General features: G+C 40.2%; 1 protein-coding gene across 1 annotated transcript in view; it reads right to left on the reverse strand.

The window, feature by feature from the left end:
- The window catches only part of LOC122789775 (probable global transcription activator SNF2L1), a 2,109,210-nt gene that overhangs the window by 251,009 nt on the left and 1,844,083 nt on the right, over positions 1 to 14,118 (reverse strand). Inside the window, exon 21 of the mRNA XM_044057215.1 lies at positions 4,413 to 4,545. Within this exon, the coding sequence (XP_043913150.1) occupies positions 4,413 to 4,545 (133 nt within the window). The remainder of the gene's footprint in view (positions 1 to 4,412; positions 4,546 to 14,118) is intronic.

Consider the following 14,118-nt stretch of genomic DNA (forward strand, 5'->3'; position numbering starts at 1 on the left):
AATACTGTTCAACAAGATTGATTTTACTTGATTTTTTTACATTCATTTATTTTTAACATGCATTAATTTTTTTATATCCATCTGTTTATTTACTACAGGTTTTGAAAGTGTGTTTTTAGATATTTAAAAGTATTTTAAACAGGGAAAAGTTGTATTTATTATGCTTGTATTTATTATGCCTGTTTAATGTTTAGGAAAGGGTTAAATTGAATTCAATGTCACATGATTTTACATTTTGGCAGTGTGCAAAGGTATAAATGGGGAGGGTTTGGACTGTCAGCATTTTTCTGATGAAGTTGGAGACGAAAATGAACTGGTAGTAGTTTCAGCATTATCATTGTGTGCTGTGTTGTGCTTTGCTTGCTGTGGAACACATTAAATGTTTAAGGTGGCTATGGTTTGCTGGTGCTTTTTTTCTGTTTATTGGTTTTGTTTTGGGCACCTCATCCTCCTGGACTTATATATATATATATATATATATATACATATACAGTGGATATAAAAAGTGTATACACCCCTGTTAAAATGCCAGCTTTTTGTGATATAAAAAAAATGAGACCACAATAAATGATTTCAAAACTTTTCCCACCTTTAATGTGACCTATAACCTGTACAATTCAACAACAAAAAAAAAACACATAAATCTTTTAGGGGAAAAATATAAAAAATAAAAAATGTACAATAAGCTGGTTGCATAAGTGTGCACACCCTTAAACTAATAATTTGTTGAAGCAAGTTTTGAATTAATTACAACATTCAGTCTTCTTGGGTAGGAGTTTATCAGCATGGCACATCTTGACTTAGAAATATTTGCCCAGTCTTCCTTGCAAAAGTGATCCATATCTGTCAGATTGCGAGGGCATCTCTTGTGCACAGCCCTCTTCAATTCATCCACAGATTTTTCTATTTGATTTAGGGGTGGGCTCTGGCTGAGCCATTCCAAAACTTTAATTTTCTTCTGGTGAAGCCATTCTTTTGTTGATTTGCATGCATGCTTGGGGTCACTGTCGTGCTGAAAGGTGAAATTCCTCTTCATTTTTCTAGCAGACACCTGAAGGTTTTGGGCCAAAAGTGACTGGTATTTGGAACTGTTCATAATTCCCTCCACCTTGAATAAAGCCCCAGTTCCAGCTGAGGAAAAGTAACCCCAAAGCATGATACTGCCACCACCATGCTTCACCATGGGGATAGTGTTCTTTGGGTGATGCGAAGTATTGTTTTTGGTCCAAACGTACAGTTTGGAATTGTGGCCAAAAAGTTCAACCTTGGTCTCGTCAGACCATAACACATTTTCTCACATGCTTTTGTGAGACCTGATATATTGTTTTGCAAATTTTAGCCGGGCCTGGATGTTTTTTCTATGTATGAAAAGGCTTCTGTCTTGCAACCCTACCCCATAGTCCAGACATATGGAGAATACAGCAGATTGTTGTCATATGTACTACACAACCAGTACTTGCCCGGAATTCCTGCAGCTCCTTCAGTGTTGCTGTAGGTCTCTTGGCAGCCTCCCTGACCAGTTTTTGTCTTGTCTTTTCATCAGTTTTGGAGGGATGTCCAGTTCTTTGCAACGTCACTGTTATCCCATATTTTCTCCACTTTTTGATGACTGTCTTCAATGTGTTCCATGGTATATCCTGTGGAAATTTTTTTGTACCCTTCTCCTGACTGATACCTTTCAACAATGGGATCCCTTTGAGGCTTTGTAAGCTCTCTGCGAACCACAGCTTTTGCTGTAGCAGGCAACTGAGTAAATGTCAGGAAAATCCTACTAGGACAGCTGAACTTTATTTGGGGTTAATCAGAGTCTCTTTAATTAATGGCAGGTGTGGACCCAAGAAGACTGAATGGTGTAATTAAATGAAAAGGTGCTTTAACAAGGTATTAGTTTAAGGGTGTGCACACTTATGCAACCAGCGTATTTTACATTTTTTATTTTTTATATTTTTCCCCCTAAAAGATTTGTTTGTTTTTCACTTGAATTGTACAGGTTATAGGTCACATTAAAGGTGGGAAAAGTTTTGAAATGATTTACTGTGGTCTCATTTTTTTATATCATAAAAACCTGGCATTTTAACAGGGGTGTGTACACTTTTTATATCCACTGTATATATATATATATATATATATATATATATATATATATATATATATATATATATATATATATATATATACATATCTAGCAGTTCTGGGAGCTGTGATCAAGGGCTTTATAATGTCTAGCACAAGATGGCTGTATCTAAAACAATGAACATTTTAAAAAAGATCCTTCTTCAGAAGGTGTCGACTGATACCAATAGAAAGTAAGTCCCATGAACAATGGATGCAGACCAATCCACTTCTGCCAGTAAAGGTGAGCAGAACTACAGAAGGAATTATACCAGTCTTGGAATGACAAAATTTGTAGGAGAACACTGATCCAGACACTTTCTGTACATTCTATATACTTACTGTGTACTGACAACATAGTAGGCGATCCTTTACTGATCACTACAATTACATACAGTTAAAAAGACAGGTCTCAATAAACAGGCAGAAATCTACAAGAGGCCTGCTACACTGAATTCAGACAAAAGGATGATTACATTAATAGAAAAATATTTAAAAAGACAAATACAAATGCTTCCGCAGTAATTACCTATAGTTTTAATAAGATTATCAAAAAGAAGTAATCCAAGAAGGCAAACTTATGACAGTAATATTCAAAATAAAATGAAATACATATTTTGATTGATTACCTACACTTGAACCTTAACAACATATTTAATCAATCAAAGTAAACCACCTGACTAGCTGGTAGTAAGGCACAGCAAATAAGGTAATTAGCTATTAAAGAGCTGTAACATTATCTCTGGGTTGGAGCTGTGCTTACAGATTCCTAGGTTCATAGATTAGTAGTAGGCTAACAGCCCTTACGGGACATTTTAAGCCTAGCCAATTACCCCATGCGAGAATCAAACCCTGCACCTTGTGTCAGTATGGTAACCATTATGCTAACCTCCCATCCCACATAACGTCACTATAAGTAACTCAATCAGAAAAAAGCTTTCAAACTCTTAAATCACCCTTGTACATAACAGGTAGTGCCTAGCATATCTGTGCTTAACAAAATGAATTTAGATCAAACGCTTTCTACTTTTCATAACATTTCCCATTAAAGCCAAGTAAAATTTATTTTTATTATTTATTTATTTACATTTATTAGCGACTGGGCCAGGAGCCCATTTTCAGCAGAGACCCGGGGAGAAAATCTCCACACGGTAGTGCACAGAAATGATACATAATATACATTATAACAATAAAATACAAAGTAGTAGGACTAGAAGTTAAAAATAGCAGTAGTATAATATCTAAGGAAACAAAGAAACATAATAGTGATGGCACAACATAGAGCATATCAAGTTCAAGTACACTGATATCTAAAATGTTAACAGAGATCAAGAAAAAGGAGAAAAATAAATGTTAGGAAAAATTGATGAAAACAAAGCAAAATTGTATAAAGACCAATATGTCATTGAATAAATACATAGATGCTTGAATCCCTTCTTGTCTGAAATAAAATCTATCAGGGCTTGTAACTAGAGTTTCAATTCATATGGAGAAAGTAGTAATGCTCTGTATAAAGGCGTTTTGAAATAAAATGGGAGAGAGGAGTTATCCTGGAGAACTACAGGGGCAGAGCCAGTTGCTTTCGAGACATGCTTTTGTTTTTGTTTTAAAGGAAGAATTTGTTTTAAAGGAAGAATAGCAGCACAGTACATTTTGTTGAAGTCTTTTTTATTAATGGATCACTCTCCTGTTTTTCAGAACTTTAAAATTGCTTAGGGATCCTGAATGGCACTGGGGTGGATTTGAATGGATACTGTATATTCTGCTGAAGCTCATTTTGTTGAATGGACCATTCTGATGAATTTCGCAAACTAAAATGGAACATGCCTCCAAGCCTTTTCCATGTATCCTTCTTACTTAATATAGCATCCTCTAAGGCTGCACATCCCCAGTTTCTTTAAGAAATTATGTGTAATGGTCTGATGGCGAAAGGGGCTTCCATGATCTGTACTATTACTGGTATGAATACTAGTTTGACATAGTAATATTAAAGGTCAGAGTTTTACTTAGTTATACTGTAGCTATATATCTCCACCTGATAACTGAGGCTAAGAATACTAACAGCTAAACATCTAAATATAATCCTATTTAATAACAGTACAAATTAAATATAATTTTAATAACTGTCTTGTACCACAGGGATTCATATTCTTTTCTGACCATTTAAAAAGTATCACCATTTTTGTGGTAATAGTTTAAATGAAATTAACAGCATGTTAAAAGCATAGAAGATTAGCTAATATTTCATTTTAGACTCAACAGTAATCCACGAAAAAAATAGTCAAAAATCAGATACAAACCTGAGTATTCAATGACCTCCTCTGGTGTTTTGCCTTCTACATCTCTAGCAATGCACTCTATATCATCCCGTCCATATTTTTCATTAGCTTTTATAAACTGATTGAAGTCACGTTTATTCCAGTTTGTGAAACCCTAATGAAAAAATGTATAAATATGACAGAAAGTATTGGAGTCATCTTTCAAATATAAACACTAAACGTTTTCTGCACGTAAAATTAAATGCTCTATCTTAGTTAAAAACTGGAGCAGAAACAAGAAAGTCAGCTCAATGTCAAAGAAGAATAAAGGCTTCAATTCAACCCATGTCTGAACAGCAGGGCATTGCATTAAGGCAGCTAGCTAGCTGGAAGGAAAAAAAGGGCTAAGATCTGATGCCTGTTCATCTATCATATGATCCCTTGAGGAATAGGGTGAAGGACTGTGGTATAACTTAACTGTCACTTCTAGCTCTCTCTCTTACTACTACCTACACATTTTCTTCTGTCATATTCCATACTAGTTAGCTCATGTTACACTCAATTCCCATAATCCCTTATTACTGTTCTCTAATTTATTTATTAACTTCCAAAGTTCACACAACTTTATCTGTATATTTACTTACTTCATGCCTAGTACATTGGTTCAGCAATGTATTGACCTTAGTCTTACCATATTTCTGCTTAGTTTCTTGCCATACTACGTGAAAATTTCCATATATGTATTGTATTGTATTTCTATCCATTCTATATATTTCTCTATTGCATGTTATGTAATTACTTCAGAAGTATGTATACTTAAAATGTGATCTGTGTTTATCTTTGTTCTTACTGTTTGTTTACTTAAACTTTTTTGGGAGCTTTTCTCCTTGGGTCTCTGCTGAAAAAGGGCTTCTAAGAACCCAGACAGACTAACCCAGTTAACAAATGTAAAAATAAATAAAAAAATAAATAAATAAGTGTCTAACTACAAAGTGGATGGCTGAGAAATAGTATTATAAGAAAACAGCTTAGAACAAAAAATATATATTTTCCCCACTGTCTTTGTTTTACAAGCTATTTTAACACCTCAGAATTAGTCTGACTGCTTCTTATAGAATTTTAATATGTTTTCTGCAAAATGGCTGCCAATGGGGCTTGACAGACCAACGTGATCTTGTTTTTCTTCAAGCCTTTCACTTTCCATTTCAAGTCTGCTTTATATGAGTAATGCTAGACATAAGGAAGTAGTGGTGTATTCCCAAGTCTCTGATACATAATGGGATTAGTGTCAGTCACTGTCATCTTATATACCTTCTGTAATAGGACTGATTCTTTAATTTCTTAAATGACTCTCATTTGTATGTGTGTCTCAGGGCTTGTTTTACAGCATACTAAGCGGTTATACAGCTGTAACCAAAAAAGTATCTAAAGTGCAGCCTTTTATTCAATGAATTTTTCTAGTCAAGATGAAATGACAGTCATCCCCCACCCCCACCTCCACTTTTCCCTCAGGTGTCAAAACTGTTACTGCTCTGAGGGATCCTTGCAGTTTCATGTATAAATGACAGCTGCTACTTGAAAGGAAAAGATTTGAAAGTAATTCTGTTTCCCAGTGCCAGCTGTGGAAAGATTTTTATTTTCAATCATGCATTCATACATTTATTTATAGAGACAGATAAAGTACTTCAGATTTCTCTTTCCTAATGTTTTAGCAAAAGGGCACACGGCACAAATAAGTTAAATAAATTCTGCTATACGTTAAATAAATTCAGCTGTATATCATGGCTGCCATCAATTGTTACATTTCCTTTGTTGACTAAAAAATGCTCATGCACTCCATTTGTTTTAGGACTTACTCAAAGTCGGGGAAGATGTATCTTCCCAAGGATCTGTGCACTAGATATGCATCATCCTCTAGAGGGAGGTCACAAGAAAACATAAAAGACCTTATAAACAGTATCAGTGCACCTAGTTGATAGGGTTGTCACCTGTCTGACTTCCTGCAGAGAAGTCCTGAAAAATGTGTTCATACTTTGCAAGAATTACAAGAAAATTTTTTTTTGACTTTTATCTAAATGTCACAGACATTTTTGATAATACATTTAAGCAATCTTAAAAATGTAAAGTAGTATAAACAACCTAATTAGACTGCGGTGGTGGTGCTGCGGTAGCGTTGTTGCCTTACAGTACGACGTTGTCCCGTTCGATTCTCAGTTAGAGCGTCTTCTGTGTGGTGACATGTGTGAATGGGCGTCCCTTCGTTGAAGGTTGTGCGTCAGGCCCGGCAAGTCGGCACGTAAAAATCTACTGCCAATCATTAGCGGACCGGAGTTCCGCTGTGGCGACCCCTAATCGGGAAAAGCCGAAAGAAGCAACAACAAAAAAGTATAAACAACCTAATTGGTCTGTTTTGCTATAAAAGCCACTGCTACACTGGAAGCAGCTGTGAATCAGTTTAAGTTCTCTTCCTCTCTGCAATAAAGACAGTGGAAAACAGTTTCACGTCACTCTATCTTTTTTACAGCAGCTGCTGAGATCCTGACATAAGCAAGACTAATTACTCGTAAAAGATTGTCAGCAGTACCCAACTACAGATTTCTCTGTGTCTGTGGTATGTTAGGCCTAGAAAAAAAATACTCTACAGATTATGTGAGAAGTTAAGCTTAAAAAAAAATAAGTTGGTGGTCTTTCCTCTCCTTTGATTCCAAGTCAGGGAAATGAACGTTTTATAAATTGTAATCATGTTTCTGGAACCTACACAATACTGGAACCACACTATAGGGAGAAAAGCAACTTAAGAGTTGAGTTAAACTGTAAAAGGTGGAGTTTTCCTTTAACAAGAAGAGATGGATAAACATAATATGCTGGACTCTAGCTGAACAAGTAGAGGTTTGCACACCTGCAATGTGACCTGATGATGAAAGCTTTTGTGCACCTGCTGACTGCTAAAGTAAAGGGAGCAGACATAATAATAAATATCTTGGCTCCTCTTGCACTTAATAAGAGCTGTGATTATGCCAGCAAGGGGAGCTCAAGGTCAAAATAAGTCAATCAATCAACTACTGAGGTGTGAATTATACACCAGAAAGTTGTGTATCTGCTTACCGTAAATGTAGATGTTCAACTGTCTTTATTATAATAATTTTAGGGATTTCCAGCCTTGGAAGCCCATGGCTGTCCTGAATATTACAGATATATACCTTCCACCAGGCTTGGTGGACTGCCTCTTCTCCAGCATCAGCAGATCAGGGTATAAGGAGTAATCAACCAGCACAGTTTCATCAGATCTTTCTTGTCCCTGACTGAAATCACACTAGCCTTGCTTCTGGCCAGAAGCACAACCCTGCCAGCACTGCTCCCATAGTAAAAAAAGTAAGACAATAGTAGAGGGACCTAACCAAGTTGGGGAAATGTCCCAACAGTTGGGAAAATCAGGGTACCCACCCCCCAACAAGGTTAGTTAAGAAGATTGATGCTGGAAGGAGGGAATATGTACTGCAACATTGAAGACACCTGAACATCTACATTTATGGTAAGTAGATACACAAATGTACTATATTCATCACATTTCAATGACACAGTAATAAGCTTTGAGAAGATTCCCAAAACTATACAGAAAGGGGTGGAGGGACATAAAATGGGGTGGGGAGATGACCTCCTGCAGAACTCCAGAGGCAAATCTTGCCCTAGTCCTAGATGCTGCAGCCAGACTGCACTGCCTGGAAAAGGTGTACCCTAAGGAAGATGTGGTTGCCTCAGGGATGCTGTGAGTAGGAACTCCCTTTAAAAAGGCAACAGCTGTAGATGTAGTCCTGGTGGAATATGTCCTACTCCTGATAATTGCCTGCTTGTCATGATATGTATAACAAAAGGTGATACAGTTAGCAATCCGCTTAAAAATATTCTGTTTGTTGTCAGGGTTCCCCTATTTATTATTTGCAAATGCCACAAAAAGCAGGTCAGATTTTCTAAGGTTCTTAGTTTTGTGCAAATAAAAGCAAAGTTGTCTGTATATGTTCAGGGAATGTGGGACTCTTTATCCTTCACTCTGACAGTTAGAAAAGAAGACAGGTAAATGAATAGCTTGATTCATGAAGACCTCAGATATGACTTTTGGCATAAAGGAAGTATTTGTGCATAAGGAAATTCTGTCCTTACAGAAAATCAGAAAGGGTTTTTTGCACATGAGAGCTTGTAATTCTGAAATTCTCCTGGGTGAGTTTAATACTACCAGCAGTGCCATTTTCCAGGAGATGAATTTGAGGTCAGCAGAAGCAGCAAGATTAAAAGGCAGCAGAGTGAGTTCTTCCAAAACAATGGTGAGATCCCAAGCAGGAGCACTGGTCCTTCTTGGAGGCCTTAGATCAATGATACCCTTGAGGAATTATTTCATGGTAAGGTGTGACAACAATGGTGGGTGCACAGGCAGAAAGTTGAAATGGCAAGCTATGTATTGTGATGAAAGCAAAATATAGGTCTTAGTAAAAGTCAGTAAATAAGGAAAGGGTTAGGGACAATCTGGATTGTAGAAGTTGCTGTCCCTTTGCAATACACCAGTGAGAGAACCTTACCCATATGGAGATATAAGCTTTCCTGGTGCTAGTTATTCTCACTTGTTTGAGGATTTGTAAATTGTCCTTTGCAAAAAGTTTTCTGGAAAGTATGAATCATATCACCCACCTTGCACGTTTTAGAGTCATCAAGGGGGTGTATAGTGGCTCCCCTGTTCTGGGTTAGGAGATCAATTTTTAGTGGCAGCACCCAAAGTCTCTCCCTGGCCATGCTGTGGAACATGGAGAAACACTGCTGTCTGGGCAAAAAGGGTATTATATGGATCACTTTTGGTTCATCCTCCTTGATCTTCTAAAGTATCCTGGGGATAAGGGGTAGAGAAGGGAAGGCATACAAAAACAGTCTTGTCCAAGGGAAGAATAATTCAATGGTATGAAGTTGGCTTAATAGTTAAGGTCTTTACCTCACACATACAAGGAACATGGTTTGAGTCTGATCTCTGGTTACTGGTTATGCTTCGATCTGTTTTTAGACTGATAGCATAGTACTTACCTATGAACCCTATATGTTCTCAAGGCTCAATTTGTTGGGACTCTTGAAGAAAACTTTCTGATTTGCCTGTTTTCTTTTAAGGCACAAAGGTCTACCTCCATCATAATCTACTTGTGTGTGAGCCTGTGGAATACTGCTCTTTTTAGTATCCACTTATGAGGATCTACCACAAAACTGAGAATGTCTGCCATGTCGTTTTCTGTCCAGGGCAGGTAATGTGCTAGAAGGTACAGTCTATTCCCTGTGCAGTCTCCCAAAGCTGCATGGCCATGTGGTGTAGGGGGTAGGAATGAGCACCTCTCTGTTTGTTGATATACAACATCACTGTTGTATTGTCTGTTCTCATCAGCAGAGTGCTTGGTATTCATGTATCTGTTAGGGCCAGAAAAGCTTTCTTCACTATTATTTCTTTCAGTCTGACTTGTTTCTTCATGAATGTATTGCCGCATCTGTCTTGCACCTTCATTTCCTCTGAATGAGCACCCCAGGCATGATCTTAGGCATTGGCAGTGAACAGCTGGGACCCTGTCTAAAACTATGAAAGGGAATTCTGTGTTCAGATGGTAGGCTTCTGTCCACCACAGGAGCTCCTTTTTGATACAGAGAATAAGAAGGGGGACCTGGAACTACAATGACTGTTGATACAGGTGCTACATATTTTTTTAAGTACCACTGGATTTTTCTCATATATAGCCTGTCCTACTCACGTGTGTGATTCTATGGAATACTGCTCTTTTTAGTATCCATTCCTGAGGATCTATCCATGGACAGATGGAGAGATGTACCTAGTTCCTCTATAGCATTTGCCTGAATGAGGCAATCATCCAGATAAGGTTAAATGCAGACCCCCTTTGTCTGCAAAACACTATTAATGGAGCCAGATGTTTGGTAAAAACTCTGGAAGCAACAGACAAAACAAACGGCATGACACAAAAAGTACAGTTGTGTACACTTACCATAAATGTAGATGTTCGAGTGTATTCACTGTTGCAGTCATCACACTTGGGTTATCTGCCTGCAGGTAGCCCTCAGTCGGCCCGAATACCAGAGACTTAGTATTTCTGCATTGGTTGCTGTTGCTCCAGGAGTGACATCAGGTCATCAGGGGTATATCTTGCCCCAAATGTCAGGAGCCCCCCAACAGGAGCTAAGTTATGGTGGGGGAAAACACCACCAGTAAAAAGTAAATACCAATACCCCTGAAAAGGGGGGAGGGTAGTAAACGGCACAGAGAGTTTAGACAGAGAGAGAGATAGATAGAGAAAAAACAGGAAGCTGAAGGGAGGGACACTAGGACTGCAACTGTGAATACACACAAGCATCTACATTTATGGTAAGTGTACACAACTGTACTATGTTCTTCGTGTTTCACTGTTGCAGTCATCACATTTGGGTAAATTCCCAAAGCTGAAGAAGGGCAGAGGCAGTCACGGAGAGTTAGGGCTGTCTAGAATGCCTTGCAGGACTGCTGTTGCAAAACCTGCCCTGGATTTGGAAAAGATAGGCAGGTGGTAATACTTGGTGTAGGTGTGAACAGAACTCCAGGTAGCAGCTTCCAGCATGTCCCTGGTAGGGACTCCTCTGAGGAATGATGTAGAGGTAGAAGTTGCCCTAGTGGAATGTGTTCTGACCCCCTGAGGGGTTGGTTTCCCATGGTGCTTGTAGCAGAAATGGATGCAATGTGCTAGCCATTTGGAAACTGTTTGCTTTAAAATGGGGCGGCACAGTGGTGCAGTGGTTAACATTGTCGCCTCACAGCAAGAGGTTCTCCGGTTCGATTCTCGGCTGGGGTGCCTTCTGTGTGGAGTTTGCATGTTCTCCCTGTGTTCGCGTGGGTTTCCTCCGGGTACTCCGGTTTCCTCCCACATTCCAAAGACATGTATCTGGAGCATTTTCTCCCCGGGCCTCCGCTGAAAACAGGCTCTGTGGAACCTAGTCGGACATTCCCGGTCAACAAATGTTAAATAAAAAAATAAAAATAAAAAATGGCCTTGACCTATGCCCCTGTTGCAAAGCTGACTAGTAATTGGTCAGACTTTCTAAAGGGCTTAGTCCTATCAAGGTAGAATCTGAGCTGTCTGCATGTCCAATGAGTGCAGGATCCTTTCCCCTTTATTTTGAGGATTAGGGAAGAAGGTAGGCAAGTGGATGGATGGATTGAGAGCCACACTGGACACTACTTTAGGCATAAAGGAAGGGTTAGTCCTGAGGGAAACCCTGTCCGCATGGAAAATAATGAGGGGTTCCACAGCCATAAGTGCTTGTGGCTCAGACACTCTTCTAGCTGAAGTGATGGCCAGAAGCAAGGCTGTTTTCCAAGAGAGGAATTTTAGCTCTGCTGACGCTGCAGACTCAAAAGGGGGCAGCTTGAACCTTTCCAGTACAAAGTTAAGGTCCCAAGCAGGGGTGGGTGCTCTCCTTGGTGGCCTTAAGTTGTTTGATAAGAGAGTGAGAGAAGAGAGGTGGCTCAGTGTTGTAATGAGCCGAAATGGCAGAGGCATGGATCTTAATGGAGTAGAAGGACAGGCCTCTGTGGAGTAGATCTGCTAAGTAATCCAGGATTAGAGGCTGGGAGGGCAGGGTTGTGTCCTCTCCTTTAGAATGAATCCAGGAGTAGTACCTTTTCCACTTATCAGCATAGGATTTCCTTGTACTGGGTCTTCTGGCCTCAAGGATGACATCCAGCACCTGTTTGCTTAGGCTGGTTACTGGGGGAGAATTCAAGGAATAAGCCAGGCTGCAAGATTTAGGGTTTGTAGTTGTGGATGCAAGATCTGTCCCTCCCTGCTGAGAGAGCAGGGTTGGGTGCTGCTGTAGGTGCCAGGGTGGCACAGGTGACAAGCTTTGCAGGAGTGGGTACCAGTGTTGACGTGACCAGTCCGGGGCAATCAGAATTGTCCTTGATCTGTCCTGTCTTATCATGAGCAATACTCTTGAGAGGAGGGGCACAGGGAGAAAGGTATAGATTGAGAGATTTACCCACTGGAAGGATAGGGCATCCACTTTCCAGGCCCTGCTGTGAGGTATCCTGGTGCAGAATCTGCTGAGCTGGTGATTGTAGGGGAAGACAAAGAGATCCACCTCTGGCGTCCCCCATTTCTGAATCAGAAGGTTGAAGGTTCTGTGCTCTAGTTGTCACTCATGTGGGTCTAGGAGATTTCTGCTTAATTCATCTGCCAGTGAGTTTTGTCTGCCTGGCAGGAATTGAGCTTGCAGATGGACCTGCATGTCCAAGGCCATGTTCCACAGGGCCATGGCTAGCCTGCAGAGTGGGTAAGAGTGGGTTCCCCCCTGCTTGTTGATGTACCACATAACTGTGGTGTTGTCTGTTTTTATTAGCAGGTGTCCTGCAGAGAGAAGGGATCTGAAAGCTGTGACAGCATGCTGCACAGCTAGCATCTCTTTCTGGTTGATGTGCATATGTATTTGATTTGGGCTCCAGTGGCCCTGAATGCACTTACCGTACATGTGTGCCCCCCAGGCATAGTCTGATATGTCTGTGGTTAGGATCTGGGCAGCGTGGGGTTGGGTGAAGGACAGTCCCTTGTTGAGGTTGCATGCTGCTGCCCACCAAAGGAACTCTGTCCTTAGACAGGGTATTATGGGATGACAGTTTCCAGTTCCTGAGAATGTTGGCACCAAAGACTTTTTAAGTACCACTGAAATTTCCTCATATGCAGTCAGGAATATGGAATTAGTAGGATGCATGAGGCCATGAACCCTAGGGCCTGCAGGATTTTCATTGCGGATAGCTGGATTCTGGTGGCCATTTGAGTAAAATAGCCTATCAGATAGGATTGTTTTTCTGGAGTGAGGAATGCCATCTGGGATGCTGTTTCCAAGCTTGCTCGCAGGAATACAATCTTTTGACTGGAGGCTAGTTTTGATTTCTTTTCATTGATGGTGTACCCCAGGGAGGTTAGAAGGTTTTTACAAATGTCAGGTGCTGCAACAGCATTTCCTGACTGTCTGTCTGAATCAGGCAGTCATCCAGGTATGGGTAAATTTAAATATTTCTCTGTCTGCAGTAAGCAATGGCTGGGGCCAGGCATTTTGTGAATACTCTGGGAGCCGTGGATAAGCCAAAGGGAAGTGCAGAGAACTGATAATGCATAGATCTTGCCCTGAATCGTAGATATTTTCTGCATGACTCCCTTATAGGGATGTGCAGATAAGCTTCTTTTAAGTCTAGGGTGACTAACCAGGCATCCTTGGCGAGCATAGGTAGAAGCTGCTGCAGGGTGAGCATTTTGAATTTTGGTACCACCAGGAAGGTGTTGAGAATGGAAAGATTCAAGATTGGGTGTCAACTGCCCTCTTTCCTGGGTACCAAGAAAAGTCTGGAATAGAACCCTTGACCTATCTGTTCCACAGGAACAGGGTGAATTGCCCTTATAGAGAGCAGGGATTGGACTTGGTTTTGAGCCTCTGCCCACTGGTTTAGAGGGAGGTCTGGAAACCCTTTTAGGGTTGGCAGTGAGTGGAAGTAAAATTTGTACCCCTGGGATACAATGTTGAGGACCCATCTGTCTTTGGTGATGGGAATCCAGTTTTTTGCATGAAGGGCAATTTTTCCCCCTAGGGGCACAAACAGTTGGGCAGAGGGGGGGAGTGGTGTTGAGCAGTCATTGGGAATTCTTTCCGAAAGGGGATGGTTTAGCACTCCCTGCTTTACAGGTGGAGG

This window comes from Protopterus annectens, chromosome 15.part0 (assembly GCF_019279795.1).
Source record: "Protopterus annectens isolate FY-2018-M chromosome 15.part0, PAN1.0, whole genome shotgun sequence".
Lineage (NCBI taxonomy): Eukaryota > Metazoa > Chordata > Ceratodontiformes > Protopteridae > Protopterus > Protopterus annectens.